At 32.0% G+C, this 19,358-nt stretch overlaps 1 protein-coding gene and 1 long non-coding RNA gene across 2 annotated transcripts; one reads left to right on the top strand and one right to left on the bottom strand.

Moving 5' to 3' along the window:
* Nucleotides 1-1,024: 1,024 nt before the first annotated feature.
* LOC121239812 lies at nucleotides 1,025-1,744 on the top strand. Its single transcript, XR_005935370.1, has 2 exons — nucleotides 1,025-1,440; nucleotides 1,523-1,744. It is a non-coding gene; the product is annotated as an uncharacterized LOC121239812 (long non-coding RNA).
* A 2,637-nt stretch (nucleotides 1,745-4,381) lies between these two features.
* On the bottom strand, nucleotides 4,382-5,112 carry LOC121238113. The gene is made up of 2 exons (XM_041134962.1): nucleotides 4,918-5,112; nucleotides 4,382-4,681 (listed from the first exon to the last, which is right to left on the bottom strand). Exons 1-2 carry the CDS (start codon nucleotides 5,110-5,112, stop codon nucleotides 4,382-4,384), a joined length of 495 nt encoding a protein of 164 aa, XP_040990896.1.
* Between the last annotated feature and the right edge of the window lie 14,246 nt (nucleotides 5,113-19,358).

The raw sequence follows: 19,358 nt of genomic DNA, 5'->3' as shown, positions 1-19,358 counted from the left end.
TAATGTCGTTTGTCCCAGACAGCATTAATGTCAGCTTTCGGGGACCGCTAGTGTTCATTACGCGTTTCGTTTCAGATGGAGTATTGGCACTGTAATTTTCCTTTGAAACTAGGGTTTTTTTTTTAATTGCTTACAAAGTAATATTAATCAATTTAGTGTTGTTTATTTACAATTAGAGAAAGGAAAATGATAGTATGACTTTAAATTTATCCATCAAATGTGTCTATTAATATATTTTTATTTTTTTATTTTTTTAATGGTTAAGAAAGTGACTATTAATGAATTTCTATTTCTTTAAAAAATTTTTAATGGTTATAGGTGTTTAAAAATGCTTAAATAAAAAGAAAAGAGAAATAAAATAAAAAACTCATTTTACTAGTATGTACATTTGGTGGGTACATTTAATGGGGCACCCTAGTATTGTCCTTTAACTTTAGTCATAAAAATTTTTTACAAAAATAAATTCATAAATTGACATGGTTTGATGTGGTAGTTAAGATTATAAACCTATTTTTATTGTAAAATAGATCTAATCGTATGATATGAAACTATATCAATTTATGAGTTTATTTTTATGAAATTTTCTTATGACTATAGTACTTATCATAGATTACTTCAAGAGAGTTTATGACCCGACCCCTTTTTTTTGGGGGTAAAATTCACATGAACAGCTAAAACCTTTTAAAAATATAAACATTTATTATATGCTTAGACACTATAACACTATAATTGTTTAAAACTTTTTTCAGTTTTTTATTTTTTATTTTTAAATTGTACCAGAACTTTGCATTACTTTAAAAACAAATAATATGAAAATATTGTAAAACCATAATCTCACTCCTAAACAATAATATTTGAAAACTTGTATAATTTAGAATTTAGAAGCGTGCTAAAAAACTGCACATAACAGTGTCGCCGTTAGTTCAGATGCAATAAAAAACTCAGCTCTCCACAGTGTCGCCGTTATAAGTCTTCTCGTGGGAATCTGGCCGGCACTCGTTACAAGTCTTCTCGTGGGAATCTTGCCCTCCAAGTTTCCGAATACAGATAAATAAGTGCTCGCGAGAAAGCCAGAGAGTATCGCTCTCCCACTCTTCAGTACTGCAGATAAACGGCAGTCTTCACCTCTCTCTCTCTCTCTCTCTCTCTCTCTCTCGCTAGCTTCGACGCTATTGATACAGACTTGAAGAAAATGATGATCGCAGAGCCGAAAGCGAAGAACGCAGAGAATCAGAGACTACCTCCGAGGCGAGGCGGGGTCATGCGCCGAATATTCAAAGGAATCGCGGTAGCAATTGGTGTCGTGGTGGTGGGTGGGGTCCGAGAAAAGCACGCCGAGGAGACTGGAGGCGGCTTTCTCAACTCGGATTCCGCAACCCCAGCTCCAACTCCAACTGGGTATAATTCAGATGCTCTTTCTGAAACATGATCACTCAGGTGGTTGATGCAGACAAGAACAATACCTTCAGAAGCTGTGATTGATTTAGGGGCTATTGCTGGCTAATCACTGTTGTATTTATAGTTGTTACAGAATTTCTTCATTTTTTATATTCTTTTTTTATCCCCCCTTTTGGAAGTGATTAAAAATAAGAGTGGAGGAAGGGATTTGGGTTGAAAGGGCTCAGGATATGTATGGGAATATTGTGAAGATCTTGTCCAGACATGGCTCATATTTGTAATTAGTTTGTAGTAGTTTATGTTCAGCTGTTTCCCTATCGAATATAATTCGTTGATTGTAAGATTATTGAAGAAGATGGATTCTGCAGATTGACTTACTGTTCATAGTTCTAAACAATCCAACCGTTTCTGCAAATGTGAGGATGGTTCTTGTTGGGTTTTCTTCTTCATTAAGGCAAACCACGAAATATTACGATTTTTTTTTTTTTTTTGGTTTGTTTCTAATTTTAGATTCCTCAAGCACCGGAATATAATCCGTGCGAGGGACGGACAAAAAAAGGAGAAATAATTCGTTGAATTTAAAGGAAAATGGCCACGAATAAAGGGAAGAAATTATTATTTAAAGTATCGCCACGAATAGAAATGTAACACCTCAATCCCATTCCAATTCGTCGGGATATTTTAGCTAAAAGTCATATTTTTCTTATTATTATTTTTTTTAATTTTACTCATCTTTCTACTCCCAATTTTTTTCTATTATACTAAAATAATTTCTCCCTATAAAAAAAAAAAACAAAAAAATTCTCTTTATTTTTTTTATTATTTTTTTCTCACTTTCTTTTACAATATTAACTACTCATTTTTTTATTATTTATTATTTATCTTTTTCCTTCTTTTTAAACTATTAATCTCTAGCGAATACTTTAAATAAAAATTTAAATTATTCTTTTGCAGGTACGTTCAAAATTATTATGTTTTTAAGAATAATATAATTTTTTGTCAAAATTCGTTTTTTCTAACAATAATATTTTATAGCGTTAAATTTAAAAATTAGTAACGAATTGAAATCGTACATTATCACTGTCGAATTGTGTGTTTGTTAATAAAAAGTAGTTAAATATTAGTAAAAATGATTTTATTTAATATTATTAAAAGATATAAAAATATATTCAGTCTCAAATTAACAAATCCTAAAATCAAAAGTTATTATATATATGGAATCGGATGTAGCCCACTTTTCTACCCTTTTCATATGTTTTCCCTATAATTGAGCTGAGGACGACTTATAAGGAAGTGGATGCTAGTGTTGTCCCTCTCTCCCTACGGAGTACGGATCAAAAGTCATATTTTAAATGTATTATCTTACATTGAAATCTCAACGAATGGCTTACTAGATTACATACTACAAATTGAAAAGTTTCAACGCGGATGAGATTCTTGGGTTGGAATTCTAGGCCAAAATCTCTGAGAGAGAGATACACTACGTGGCATCAATAATTATTTTTCAGAAACGAGTTCACTATTCATGCGACTGTTCATGTAAGACAATCCGTGTGAACCCATCTGGTCTAAAGGTCCCACGATTGTATAGTGAATTTTCAAAAATCCAATCTAAGTGACTTTTGCATATTATTTGTGTATTTTACTAATATGATTAGTTTGTATAATTTTTTTAATAGAAAATAACTATTTTAACTAATCACATCAGTGGAGTGTACAAATAATATGTAAAAATGATTGTATGTAACAAAACTCAATGATATTTGTATGGTTAGAGCTGTGTTTGAGAGTTTAGACCATCTCGAACTACTTCACTATTGTTCACAAATAGTTTACTTATATTTATAAATTATTCATTATTATTCATAAAGTATTTAACATCTAAATGTACAATTAGGGTGTGTAACTTTTGAACACTCATTTTAAAAAAATAAGTAAATCTCGGATACACATAAAAAAAATATTTTTTTAATGACGGACCCCTCTTCTTTTTAAAAGGAATTTGCACGCCTTGCACATCCTAAGATTGTATTAGCATTAGATCTTTCGAACATCATTATAAAATATTTAGAAAATTAATATATTTATATCTATCCTTTTCTTAAAATTGGAAAAGGAATCTCACGCTCCACATTAGCACAGACCATAGATTCTCTTTCATAATGTATATTTGCTTTCCATTGTGTCACTGAACAAATCACACCCCAGAATTTCTTGTAATAGTTGAATACGCGTTCATTGATGTTAACACTACTTGGTGCAATTCTTTTTTCTATTTTTTTTTTTTTTCTAAAACGCGTTCTGTTATTTAGTAGCTCTCATCCTATTGCGTTGCGTCATATTATGCTTAAAAATACATTTATAAGAATATATATATATATATATATATATATATAATATACTCTTATATTATCATATTCTACCGTGTTAAAAAAAATAGCAAAATAAACACTTGTCTAGTTATGGTGTTAATGATTAATGAAATAAAGGTGGGTTTGGATCCTCTAAAGTTCTTAATTGATTTTTTTCTTTTTTTCTTTTAAAAAAACCATTATTATTGTAGACCTCACTTGAAGAGGAGGAACCCTTACTACAAACAAACATAACAAAGCCCGTGGTACTATACCAAAACCACCAACAATACTCTTCTAACCAAACCACCCATCCTCATAATCTAATATTAGGCAATCCCAGCTTGTCAACTCTAATATTACCTCTCAGCAACGTTGGAAGATTATCTCGAGTAGTACCTGATGTTTGATCCCTCCTCCCCCATGCACGCTAGGAAGTCAGCGGCTTGGTTACAATCCCTAAACTGGCGAGCTATTTTGAAACTAACACCCTCTAGCACCCTTAGAAGATCTTCCCAAAAGTCCCACAAGTACCAAACAGAACATTTTCGAGTATTAATCCAATCCACAACAATTTTTGAATCACATTCTATAATAATTTGTTGGTATCCCAGCTCCTTGCATAAAACCACTCACTCTAGCATAGCCTTGAGTTCTGCCTCATTGTTAGAGCCATGACCAAACAACAAAGAGAAAGCCCCCTGCACAACACCCTTGTGATCCCGTATAATGCCACCCCCACCACAGTTACCCGGATTCCCCTTGCAACTACCATCCACATTCAATTTAACCCACCCTGAATGAGGTTTTTCCCACACTACAATTCTAGGACTTCTAACTGGTCGCTTGATTATCGATACATTCATGGCACGAAGGACCTGGCAATCCAGCGGAGTGAGCATTTCTTTCTCCATACTATCCTCAACAATTTCCTGCAACCAGAAACACATTGATCTCCACACACCTTCCATCATTTCATGACATCCCTCCACCCTGGCTTTACATCGTCGCCACCACATACACCATGTTATAACACTCGACAACAATCCCAGAGGCATGCCATGCTTAGTAGTCTTCTTTGCACAACTTAGCCAGTGCGAGACTCTTCCCCATCATGTGCCCCTTGCAATTCAACTATCCTGAGATTCACTGTTGCCAACCGCCATACCTTCTGTGCAAACTCCCTTGACCCAAGCACATGATCAATCGTTTCTATTCCTAGAGAGACACAACAATCACAACGAGAAGCCAAAGCTATGCCCCTCGATTTCACCCTTTCATCCACAGCAAGACACTTGAAACGTGCCTTCCACATACAAACAGATACCTTCTTAGGTAGCCAATTGTGCCATATCCAGTCCATTCCATGCATACTATTTCCTCTGATGCGCACCAACTCCCAAGCACTTGCCGACGAAAAAGAGCTAGTTTTGTTTGGCATCCAAATCAAAATGTCAGGCCCGTCCCTGTTCGGTACAACACTTCACAACACTTCCTCTGCCTTTTCAACCCCAACCAATTGTGTCAGAAGATTTCCATCCCACTCACTGCCTACCCAAACCTCCTTAACTTGCTGCAGAGGATTTACAATGTCCTCCCTACCCACATGAAGCGGACCACCCGACAACCACTTGTCAAACCAAAAGGATACCCTTCCTTTCTTTACTCTGACTTTCACATTATCACACACTTCTGGCAATAACGACACCATAGACCTCCATAGCCTATAGCTGGTTGTTGGAGACGCTTCTGGCAACGTCTTGATTGAATTGGAGAGATAGTACATGAAGTGAATCTTATGTCATTTGTATGAATGAGTCTTTCAAAGAACATTAAATACTCAATCAATGTTGTGCAATTCTCTTCTTGTGTATATGTATCTCCCACTCTAAACTCTAGAATTTGGTCAAGAGATTTAAGTCAAATAAAGATGGGCATGTCTTACAATCTTTATGATGAGATCTTAATAGATAGTGCATATAACTAATAGTAATTTAAGAATGGTAATATGTTGATTTTGTCATTTTGATCATTTGGAAAACAAAACGCAAAAATCTTAACAACTTGAAGATGAAAAATGTATTTTTCCTTTCATTTTTTTTTTTTGAGGAATTCATACATTAGCCACTATTCATTTTCACAACCTACGCCTTATTAAGAAAGTTGACACACAACATGATTAATGGCTACTATATCTGTGAATATTCTGTGTAAATTGAAGTCCAACCGAAAATCATGCCAAGTAGAAATCATGCCATATACTTCTGTAAATTGATACTCTGTAACTGATAAATATCCTAGGCATAATGGTTGTATATTTCCTTAGATAGAACCATTGACTTATCATTGTCTTGTACATAATACCTTAGACGAATCAATAAAATGTGTGTCAAAGTTTCCATTAAATCTCTTGCAATAATCCTTTCTCTATATGGTATCAGGAGACCATTCCTCTAACGAGTTTTCGGTTCCAAAAATGTCTTCCGCAAACCCAAACACCCAGCCACCTTCTTCCACTGAAAATCCACATGTTGTTTTCAACATTGCAGCTCAAATCAATGAGAAGCTCTCAACCTTTCCACAATGGCATGCCCAATTTGAAGCACTTCTAATTGGCTATGATCTCATGGATTATATCAATGGTGTTTCTCAACGTCCCTCTTTCGATGGAACTCCATCATCTATCACCAAAAAAAAAATACTGGGTTCGGCAAGATAAGCTAATCCTCAGTGCTATCCTTGCCTTCACATCCACATCCATCACTCCACTCAATACCACAGCCAAAACCTCTCATCAGGCATGGCAAAAATTAACAAATATGTATGCTAGTCGATCGCGTACAAGGGCAATGCAACTCAAGGAATAACTGACCTTGATCCAATGTGGGAATCGAACGGTTCCAGACTACCTCCATGCGGTTAAAGCCTTGGCTAATGAGATAGCTCTCATTGACCACCCGATCTCTGAAGATGACCTAACCATATATGTCCTCAATGGCTTGGGTCCTAACTTTCGAGAAATTGCCGCACCTATTCAAGTAGGAGAAAAATCTCTTGCCTTTGAAGAGCTCCATGACTTGCTTGTTGGGCACGATAACTACTTGAGGAGGTGGAAGCTGCTACCCAGCAGCTTGTTACTGCTGCGAATTGCACAACTAGAAAGTTTGGTTTCTTAGGCACTCAACAGTTGAAAGGCTCTCATAAGGCCAATGGGCCTTCACGGCCTCAGGGCCAATCTCGCTCGCCAAATGGGCCACCTCGTGATCAGCAATGCTTCAACACTAATTTGGGCCGTTCCAACTCTAATCAACGGCACTACCAGCCCAAGTGCCAATTTTGTGATCAAATGGGCCACACGACTAAAAACTTTCCACAATTGCAGCCCAATGAAATGATTGTGAACTGGGCTACAACATCTCATGCTCAGGAAAATAAATGGCTTATTGATTCTGCAGCTTCTCATAATATTACTAGTGATCTTACAAATTTATCCGTTCACTCTGACTATGATGGCACTAACAAAGTTGTTCTTGGTGATGGTACATATTTGGCTGTCTCACATATTGGTTCCTTGGCCTTATCTACACCAAATAAAAGTTTTCATTTACATGAATCAACTTTGTGTTCCCAATATTCACAAGAATTTAATTTCAGTTCATCATTTAACAAAACAAAATAATGTTTTTGTTAAGTTTCATCCATTTCATTTTCTTGTAAAGGAACAAACAATGTGGGTGATCCTATTAAGAGATGCGTGTGAAAATGACGTCTACATGTTTCCGCACTCAATGGTGGCTTCTTCTACTTCTTTTTTAAAAATGGTTTCTAACGTGCATGAACGAATCTCAATTGATGGGTGGCACAATGGTCTTGGACATCTATCCATTAAATTTGTTCAAAATCTTGTCAATCTTTTTTCTGTAGTTTTTTTTTTCATAGGGTGTAGGGATGTTTTTCTTAAAGTGTGGAGTGTGGGGTAGTAAATAGTAGTTGATGAAAAGATTTTTTTTTTTTTTGGGACTTTCGTAAGTGTTCTTCACTTTTGAAAGTAGAAGCATGCAAGAGCATAATTTTTCAATGTCAACTTTTTTTTATTTTTCACAAAACATTTTCTAAAAAAAATGGAAAAAGATTGTGTCAACCTTCAATATAAAAAGTGGGCATTTATGCTTTCTACGCATATTCTGTGTTTTCTTTGTCGGTATAACCTCATGTTCATATATTTTTATGATGCTAAAAATTAAGTAAGAAGTCTCATTTAAGCATGAGTTTATTGTTCATTTATTAATAAAACATGAACATACCGAAAATGAAAAGGTATTCGCTCGAATTTTGATCTTTATTTAAAGATATGCTATCAAGTTATTGTCTAAAAACTCTATACAGATAACAATGAATATAGTATCTTTCATTTTATATATCTATTCATATTTGATAAGATGTTCATCCCTTAACGATGGAAAATATGTTTGAAAATCGTTATCATAAAATACCGTGTTGATGTCATCCGCGACGTTTAGATTCGGATTCAGTCCCCTACGGTCAACCCGCGTGCTTAGGAACGCAACACAAATAGGATATAAATGGGCATTAAAACCAAAAAAGCTTCACATTTTCTAGTTAGTAAGACAACACTTTATGTGAGAATTTTGTGATCCTTATCTTCAAAAGGATTGTTATTTACGATTTGGATTCTAGAGTTTTAATTTTCTCAGACAATTATATATTTTCTCCTAAACTCTAAGCTTTAGTTTGGTTAAAAAACTCTAAAAAAATCAAAATCTTTTTATTTAAGCGCGACAACTAACAAATACCTTTCTTTTGTTCGCCAGACAACCGTTGTAAATTTAGTTGAAATGCCTTTGTAAAAGAGAATACAAGACACTCAAATTGAAAGTGCTCGTTTGGACACTTGGAGTGTCTCAGGATTCTATAAATAGTAGTACTAATATTGTCTGTAAAATTATAAATAGTAATGAAATTATTTGAGTTAAGATATTTTATTAGATTTTGAGAAGTAAAAGAGAAAAAAATTAATTATAGATATTATAAAGTTATAAAGTTGTTTGAATATTATTTTTTAATGTCATTTATATTTTGAAGTTTGAAAAAAGTTGTATTTTTTTTTTGTTTTGAAATTAGTAAAAAAGATAATGATTAGAAAATAATTAGATAAAAAAAAATTGAATATTTGAAATTGAAAAAATATAATATTTGAGTAATGTTTTGAAAGAAAATTATGAAAATAAAATTATAAAAAATTAAGAACTTTTCATCTCATCTCATCTCATTTACCATATATATCATAAATCTCTCTTATCTTTATTTTGAGGAGAGCAAGTATCACGCCGGGTGATAAATAAAAAATTTCTCTATCTAATCCCATTACAACTGTTAAGGCTTCGTTTGTTTCTTAAAACTATCTCAACTCATCTCAATTCATCATTACAAATTTTTCAAATTCTAATATAAAATATAATAAATAATTTAATTTTTTAAAATTTTAAAATAATAATAATATTAAAAAATTATATTTTAATAATATTTTATCATCTCAACTCAATTTAATTCAGTTCAATATTCAAACGCAACTTTATAAAATCATAAAGACGATCTTAAAATGATAAGAAATAGCGTTTATGAAAAGATATATCAACTGAAAAAAAAAAAAAAAGAAAAAACCGACGATCTTTTAAAACATCGGATGACAGCTCAGATGTATTGACCTTGTTGACATGCCCCACACAGCTAACTATAACATTGGAACCTTCCTTTTTTTTTTCTTTTTTTTCCTTGAGCATTGAATCTTTTAATCTGGAAACTTTAAAATTAAAGCTGTTTTTTTTTTTTTTAAATAACAAAATTAAAGCTGTTGAACTACATAATATGGCCCAAAAAAGTCCCTTGCTAACCAAGCAACTTGCAGAAACACGTCTAGGTTGATACAATGCTTTCAGGGAAAAAAAAAAAAATTGTCTTATTCGGAGAAAAACTCCTCTCCCGTGGGGAGTGAATTTTGAAAATTTATTTTCTAAATATGATGTAATAAATTAAACTATAAGGTCTTATTTGTTTTTAAAATTACTCTCAACTTATCTCATCTCATCTAATCATTATTACTTTTATAAATTCTCATAAAAAATAAAATAAAAAATTCAACTTTTTCAAATCTTAAAACAAAATAATATTAAAAAATATATATTCTAATAATATTTTATTCAACTTTTATCTTTAATCTCAACTCATCTGAGAAAACAAACGATACCTAAATCTCTTTATTTTGGAATAAATGTAACTTATTATATCATTTCTATTTATAGGATTTATTTTTGTAGTTCTTTTTGAAGACTTGGGTATTTTTCTTTGTTCGAATTTTATAATTTATTCCGAATTTTGTTATTCCAATTATTATATATATATATATATATATATATATATCGATCAATTGGAAATTTGGATCTTTATCGACATATGTAACAAAATCTAGCACCACCAAGAGTTGGATTTCCCTATAAAGTATAACTTTGCCGTGCCTCTTTTGGTTCCATCTCTCTCTCTCTCTCTCTCTCTCTCTCTCTCTCTGTTTCGTCTCTGTTCTTTGCTCTTTACATCTCTGTTTCTCAGCACCCTTTCTCTCTGCCTTCCAAATAATGGATGCAAAAATCACGAAAATGACAGTCACAGAATCGAAAGCCAAGAACACCCACAAAAAAATTGAACCTCCGAGGAGAGGTGGGATCATGGGTAACATTCTCAAAAGCCTGGAGGCCACACTCTGCTCCCTGGTGGCTAGGTTCGGACAGAATCGCACCGAAACTGAACCCTCTCTCACCTCAAATTCCACAACCTCGGCCGCAAATCCAACTGGAAACAACTCGGATTCCCCACCCGATTCGTGAAAACACAGTTTGTTGTCTACAACACTCTGAATTCTGGGTCTATTGCTGCTCTTCTACCGTAACCATATTGTTTGTATGTTTTTAGAAATTTAACTTTCTAAAAATTTCCTAAAATAAAGAGTGGAGGAGTAGGAGGAGGGGGGCTGGGTTGAAAGTGTTCAAGATATAACCATAGTGTTAGATCATGCGAGAGCTATTTTAGTTGATCTTAATATTTGATATTAGCAGCTAGCATTTCTCTTGTTATTTGGGTCCCACCTACTTCATGTTCATTTGTTTCTATATCAATATAATTTCTGCAGATTGTGATTATTGGATAATAGTTTAAATAATCCTTAGTTATCTTCAAAATATAACGATGGCAGTGGTTGTGTTTTCTGCTTTCTCTAATGTTTTTTTTTTTTTAATTATAATGTTTTGTTCTGTGTTTGTTTCTATTTGTTCTTTTCTCCCTCTATCGTCGAGAGTATACCCTTTGCAAAGAAGCTTAAACGTTCACTCAAAAGTCATTATTTTAAGATAAATAACGTTATTATAAATATAAATGACTAAACTTACCTGTTTTTTTTTTTTTTTTTGTCAGGATAAGTGGTGATTTCACATACTATCAAAACATAATCGTGAATTTCAATTCTATTCTATACTTCACTTAATTAATTAAATATTTTATATATTGGATCCACTTATTATTTTATACGTCAACAAATAAGTATTCTTGGCAACTGTTTTATTTATTTTTTTAAAGGAAATATCATCATTCATTCATTCATTAAGAGAAACTTGAATCCATAACAGGATACATGCTGGGATATATACATATCAACCGTTTGGAGCTCTACCAGTACATTTAAATATCCCCATAACCGAATACATCTAGCATATCTTGTAATCTTGATTAAGTAAGATTTGAAAAGATGCTAGTTTGTCTTATTCTTATTTTTATCTCTATAAAAGCAATCTTCAGCTTGATCTAATTTGCATCAAATCTTCTTCACATCTCTATAATTCATCTGCATTCTCATTCTACAAATTTTCAATGGCTCGTCAATCTTCTTTCAATAATCATCATGATCAATATATGAGGTATTCTTCACCTCAGTCATAAGTTATTTCTGCATTTGCCATACGTGCCATGATACAACATGAGAGTAATCTGACTGTCAAGTCAGATGATGACGACATTTATGAACTTGTGAGTCTTGGTACTCGATACTCATTGTCCGTTGTCGCATTTTCCCGACAGTTGTAGTCCAGAATTTGTGAGGTTGAAAAACTTAACGAGAATATTTATGTACTTTAACAACTTGTTCACGAATCTAATAAAAAATATGAGACTTAAAGCAGGAGAATAAAGATTTAAAATCATTGCTTGTCTCTTCATTTCGGTTGCCTAATCCAGATAAAGATATCATGTTGATATATAAAGAGCAAGAGTGCTTGAGAAATGAGACTAAAAGTCTCAAGTTTTTATAAGTCATTTGAGATAATAAAAATATTTAACAGATATTCATGACATGCATCATTGATATTTCTCTTCTAATTATGCATAGTCTATCTTCTGGCAGAGGTTTTGTGAAAATGTCTGCCAACTGATCGTGTGTACTTGTGAACTCTAGTACAATATTGCCCTTCTGCACAAGATCTAAAAAAAAATGATATCTAATCTCAATATACTTAGTTCTAGAATGTTATATCGAGTTCTTCGAAAGATTTACAGCACTTATATTATTTCATTTGCTATAATGCAATTGTACATAAGTTTAAAATCCTCAAGTTGTTATTTCATGTAAAGAACTTGAGCACAACATGTCAACAACTACCGATAGCAACACATTATGCCTTATAAATAGATAATGCAACAAAATTTTACTTTTTACTAAATCATGAAATAAGTGCATGACATCAGAATTGACATGTTCCACTAGTGTTTTTTTCTATCAACTTTACAACCAACATAATCTACATCTGAGCAGCTGATTAAATCGAAAGAAGTGTGCTTAGGATACCAAAACCCTAGGTCAATTGTACCAACAAGATATCTAAGAATGCACTTAACTACTGCCAAGTGAGATTCTTTTGGAAATGATTGAAAACGTGCACATATGCATACGCTGAACATAATATCCAGTCTACTTACTGTCAAATATAATAGATTACCAATCATACCTTGATATACCTTTGAGTCAATTGGCTTACCAGTTTCATCATTATCAAGTTTGGTAGATGGGTTAATTGGTGTTCCAATTTTTTTCGTACCTTCCATCCCAAACTTTTTGAATATTTTTTTGATATATTTTGATTGATTAATGAATGTTCCGCTTTTTGCTTGCTTGATTTTCAATCTGAGAAAAAAGTTAAGTTCTTCCATCATGTTTATTTCAAATTCTTCCTGCATACTCTTAACAAAAACTTGACACATATTTTCATTAGTAGCACCAAATATTATATCATTCACATAAATATGAATAAAAAAATATCATCATTTTCGTGTTTAATGAAAATGGTTGTGTTGCTTTTTCCTCTTAAAAAACATTTTCGATCAAGAAACCACTGAGTCTCTTATACCAAGCTCTAGGAGCTTGTTTGAGTCCATATATTGCTTTTGTGAGCTTCAAAACATGCTTTGGAGAAATATGATTTTCAAAATATAGAGGTTGCTTAACATATACCTCTTCATTTATAAAACCATTTAAGAAATCATTTTTAACATCCATTTGAAAAAGTTTGAAATTTTTAAAACATATATATGCAAATAGCATTCAAATAACTTCTAATCTTGCGATTAGTGCATATGTCTCATCATAATCAATTCGTTCTTCTTGATTGAAACCTTGGGTTACAAGTCAAGTCTTGTTTCTAGTGATGACTCCAAACTCATATTTCTTGTTTCTAAAAATCTATTTTGTTCCAATAATAGTATATTTATTGGTGTAGGAACAAGTGTTTAAACATCATTTCTTTAAAATTGATTAAACTCTTCTTGCATAGCTAGAATCTAATATTCATAAAGAAGTGCTTTCTTAATATTTTTGGGTTCAATCTGAGATAGAAAAGTAGTATGATTACAAAGATTTCTAAGAGATGATCGAGTACTTACACCTTGTGAATGTTCTCTTAGAATTTGTTCCGCTGGATGGTCTTTCATAAGTCTCCACTGTTTAGTTGCATCTTGCATTAAGTTTTGATGATCTTTCATGATATCTCCATATTGGACTTCCTTTATTATGTTTTCTTTTTTAAGATTAAGACTCTTCATATTATTTATACCTTCTGTTTATTCATTAACAGATTTCTTAGAGAGTAGAGGATTAGATTCATCAAATAATACATACATAGATTCTTGTACGGTCAAAGTCTTTTTAGTGAATACATTGTAAGCTTTACTATTAGTAGAATACCTAAAAAAGATACATTTATCGGATTTTGCATCAAACTTACCTAAATTATCCCTGTCATTCAAAATGAAATATTTGCATCCAAATACATGAAAGTAACCAATATTGGATTTTTTTCTCATTCCAAAGCTCATATGGGGTTTTATCTAAGTTAAACCTTAACAAAACTCTATTTATAACTTAACATGCAGTACCTATCTCTTCGTCTTAAAAATAAGTAGGCAAGTTATCATTGTTCTTGTCATCTCTTGAAGAGATCTGTTCTTCCTCTCTACTACTGTATTTTATTGAGAAGTTCAAGGAGCAGAGAAATTATGCACAAAACCATTTTCATCACAAAAACTTTCAATATCTTTATTAACAAACTTTTTCCCTCTATCACTTTGGATGCTTGAAATAGTATATCCCTTTTTATTTTGAATTCTCTTGCATAGCTTGGTAAAGACATTATATGCCTAATCTTTATGAGCAAGAAGTATGACCCAAAGAGAAATCATCAATGATAACAAATGCATAATATTTTCATCCTAGACTTACAACTCTGTTTGATCCAAAAATATCCATATGTATCAGTTGCAGTGGTCTAGTAGTGGAAATATGTTTCTTGATTTTAAAAGATGCTTTTGTTTGTTTACCAAACTAGCATGCATCACAGATTTTGTCTTTAAGAAAATTTACCTTTGATGAACCTTTCACAAAGATCATTTTTTAAAATTTTGGAAATAAGTTCCATGTTGGCATGACCTAATCTTCTATCTATGCCATAACCAACTAGTTTCATTTTGAGTTGAAAAACAAATAGCATCCCGTGCGGTAATTTCTTCAAATTCAATAGTATAAACATTGTTGCTTCTAAAAGTAATAAAACAAACGTTGCAACCATGATCATTCAAAATAATGCACATATCCCTTTTGAAAGTAATTGTAAATCCTTTATCACATAATTGACTTATGCTCAAAAGGTTTTACTTTAGAGCATTGGTATTGGTTTCACTTATTCCTTTTGATGAAAAGTACATATTTTCCATAAATTCAAAACTCTACTAGCCATAACTCTACATAAGATTAACCATTAGATTAGTCAAAATAATAATATAATATTATTTTTTTAATAATAATATTTTTAAATTTTTTTTCATATTTTACAATTAAATTAAGTAAATATTAATTAATAATTTAATTTGATGCTTATATTATTGTTTTCCAACTTAAATATATTGTGGTTTAAAATTGGGAAACAATAATTTTAGAAAATAAAATAATGGTTATAGAGTGTGAATGGTAAGTCTTCAAATTTGAAGATGAATTGAAATACACTGTAACTCAAAGTTTCAGATTTTACTGTTTGGTTAATCCAATGCAGTGACTTTAAACATAAATTTTTCAAATTTTGAAGATCCAATGCTTCTAGACTTTCAACAAGTAGAACATCTTCAATTATGAAAGAAGACTCATCACCAATTTTACCTATTCCTACGATCTTCCCTTTTGAGTTGTCTTCAAATGTCACGTGTCCTTCTTCTTTAGATGTAAGATCAATGAACTTAGTCTTATATCCAGTCATGTGTCTTGAACATCTACTATCTAAAAACCATTTGATTTTGCTTATGGAGGACTTCATGCACATCTACAAAAATAATTAAAATAATTTTTCTTGGTACCCAAGATTTTTGGCTCCTACATTTATTAGTATTAGAAGAAAAACGATTTTTACGTACTTATGTGGCCCTAATAGTCATTGTATGTTTTCTTCTAATATGACAAGCATGATAATTATGACAATTTCTATTATAAAAATTGCAAATAACTTGTGACATACATGAAGAACTTAAGTGATTGTTATAGTATCTTCTTTGAAAAAGTTATTTTTATGAAAAGCATTTTGAATATTGGACTTTGATTTAGAAGGATTATCAAAGAAGTTTTTATAAGGTTTGTATTTTTGTTGACATGTATCCCGAGCCTACTTTGTCAAAAACACATATTTGACTATCAAGAAGTTTTTCAAAATTTTTTTTTCGGTCTGTAAAGTTTTCAACAATCTTTTCTAAATCAATCACTTTCTTCTTCAACTCATGATTTTCATCTTTCGAAACAATGTTTTCTTTTCTTAAAACATCAATTTTGTTTATCAAAGAAGAATTTTTCTTTTCCCAAGTAGTATATTTGATATCTAATTTTTCAAGTTCCTCATATACCTTTTCCAAAAAATTTTGCAATTCCTCATATGAAGGATTTTCAATATTGTCAAGATTTGTTTCCTTAAGGTCATCTTTAGCGAAAAGATAAAGATTTTCTCCATTACTTGCTTTGATATCTGAGCTACTTGAATCATCATCCCATGTATCTTTCAGTACTTTCTTGCCCTTGTTTCGATCTTTCTTTAGTAGAGGACAATTTGCCTTGAGATATCCAGGCTTATTGTATTTGTAACGAGTTAAAGAGTCATTTTTACCTGTATCTTTCTTGAAAGACTTTTTGATAGATTTCCTTGAATGAACCTTATTTCTCTTTAAGAATCTCTTAATTCTCATTGTTACCATCGCAACTTCTTTATCTTTATCGTCAATTTCCTCATTTTCATTACTTTTGCTTTCATGAGGAACAACATTAAGTGCCAAGCTCTTCTTTAGCTTTCTTTTTTATTCTCCTCTTTTCAATATGTACTCATAGATGGTAAGTGACCCAATGAGTTCATTTATCTCGAGTTTCTTTAGTCTTTAGCTTCAAGAATAGTCATCACTTTCGCTAGCATTTTAGCAGAGAATTGAGAATTTTTCTTACTATCTCCAAGCTAGAATTAACATTGCCAAGAGTTGTCAAGCTGGTTATAATGTTAGTAAAATGAATGTACATAATAGAAATAGATTCATCATCATTCATTTTAAACATTTCATATTCATGAGTAAGAATATAAATTTTTTATTTCTTAATTTTCGAAATTCCTTCATAAGACACTTCCAAGTTATCCCAAATTGCCTTTATCGTCTTGCAAGTTATTATTCTATTAAATTTATTCCCATCGAAAGCATTATATAGAAAATTTATAGCCATTGAATTCAATGTTAGAATTCTCTCGTCTTCAAGCTCCAACTCTTCTTTTTCCATTTTTACTCCATCAACAACTTTTGTTGGGATATAAAATCATTTGACAACACATTTATAACTTTCTCGACCTTGAGTCTGAAAAAATATTTTCATTCTAATTTTTCTGAATGTATAATTGTCTCTACAAAATAATGGAGCCCTACTGCTAGATTGACCTTACCAAAGGTAACTGCAATTTTAACCATAAGATCTTAACTAAAAAGTTATTTAATATTACAAAAGAGCCATTACTCTGATGCCAATTGTTGCCCAGATAACTAATATAAGAGGAGGTGTATTAGGCTGTATTTAAAAATTGACAATTATAAATCAAATACACAATATAAAATTTAAACAAAATATGAAATATCAGTAAATATAAAGAGTAACAGTAAGAGAGAAACAAACTTAATATTTTAACGAAGTTCTACCCCACTACTTACGTCCTCACCTCAAGATAAGTTTTAAGGATTCTCAAATTCACTATTAAACCTCCTTCAGGTGGAGATAAAAACAATACATGAAGTATGTGCAGAACACCCTCTACACTTACAATTACCTTACACGTGGTGATTCAACTATTCTCTGTGTAGAATACCTTCTTCACTTACAAGGGTTATACACACCCTTTTACTGATGCAAGAGCTGATAATGGGTAGATTATCAGTGAACACTCCTCAATGAGTGAAATAAAAACAATACAATACAAAATTCTATCTTGTTCAAAATGAACAGGGGTTAAGGTTGAGTGCTTAGAGGAGAGAGATTGGAAGTTTTGAATGAATGTTGTAAAACTTGCAATTGATGTGTGTATGCTGTTATATAAAATTTGAATATCTCAATTGAGCTATTTGTAGGCATATGAGACTTCATTTTCAAATTTAAAAAGATTCACATGTCAAAAAGGAGCACCACTCACTTTTCAAAATTTTCAAGTAAAAGTTTCTCCTTTTTGCAATTGTCAAAGACAACATCATTCACTTTTCAAAATTTTCAAATCAAATATTTTACTTTTTGCATAAGACAAAAGGAGCATTATTTACTTTTCAAAATTTTCAAACAAAATCATTTACCTTTTGCATATGTCAAAAAGAGCATCAATCACTTTTCAACATTTTCAAACATGCACATGCACATGTAAAAGATGACAATAAATCATCTTTTAAATTTTTAAAATTCAAACTTTTAATCATGCCATTCACATATGAAAGATGATAATCAATCATCTTTCAAAAATTTAAATTTCAAACTTTTGATTTTCAAATATATCATGCAAATGAGGAAAATGCAATTTAATACTTTATGAGAAAAGATTCTTTTTGAGCCTTAATCTAATGTCGAATTTTTTTAAGAGATGTACAAAATTATTCTAAGAGATTTATTTATGAGCTTGTTCCCTTTCTTGCTCATGCTTGGTTCGTTGAAGTACTTGGTTTCATTGTGCAGACAACTTAAACTTGAGACTCCTTTATGTTTGAATTCATTTGTTATCATTAAAATCTATATGTGTATATATATATATATATATATATATATATAATTATATGAAGTTTGAAACCTTGGATTCAACAATATATATAAGTTTATTTTCATGATTTTTAAAAACAAATTATGTTGATCGGTCGGCTACCAAAAGTGATGGTCGTTTGACCACCAAAACCCAAAAGGGTGGCCTTCAGGAGCCACGTTATAGTTAAAAAAATTGAAAAATGCTGGACACAACCACGGCGTAATCGCGTTCCACGTGGAAAAAAAATAAATGAAAAACACTGTTTTCATTTCCCCTACCCAAAACCAAAAACAATCCAAATTCGTCTTCCCCCAAATCACAAAGGCCCCTTTGTCTTCCCCAACTCACAGAGCAATCTTCCCCAAGTCCGTGGAACCGAGATCAAACCCGAAGCAGAGTCTGAGCAACTCTTAGGCGGATCAGTGACACAAATGAAGGAGGAATGGTGTCGTGGTAGAGGAACAAGCCTTCGAGTTTGTGAAAGCGGCCAGAAATTAAAGGGGCCAAAAGTTAAAGGGGCCGTGCATTGGAGCATAGAGAGAGAGGAACAAAATGGCGTGGGGTTTAAATGGCCAAAAATTAAAGGGATCGTGCATTGCAAAGTGGTGGTACAGAGAAAGGTTTTTGGATTTGGTTGAGCAGATGGAAGTGGTGTTTGGATTTCAGCAATAGAATCAGATTTTTAGGAGTAGTTGGAGAGAGTGGAGAGGATGAAAAA

This window comes from Juglans microcarpa x Juglans regia, chromosome 7D (assembly GCF_004785595.1).
Source record: "Juglans microcarpa x Juglans regia isolate MS1-56 chromosome 7D, Jm3101_v1.0, whole genome shotgun sequence".
In the NCBI taxonomy this organism is placed as follows: domain Eukaryota; kingdom Viridiplantae; phylum Streptophyta; class Magnoliopsida; order Fagales; family Juglandaceae; genus Juglans; species Juglans microcarpa x Juglans regia.
This window is presented reverse-complemented; position numbering and strand designations above follow the sequence as displayed.

What these genes read in the sequence shown, in the direction of transcription:
- LOC121238113 (XM_041134962.1), bottom strand. Translation starts at nt 5,112, where the DNA reads ATGGACTGGATATGGCACAATTGGCTACCTAAGAAGGTATCTGTTTGT. An exon ending in CAAGGGAGTTTGCACAGAAG is followed by an intron (nt 4,682 to 4,917) that starts GTATGGCGGTTG and finishes TTCTGGTTGCAG; the next exon opens with GAAATTGTTGAGGATAGTAT.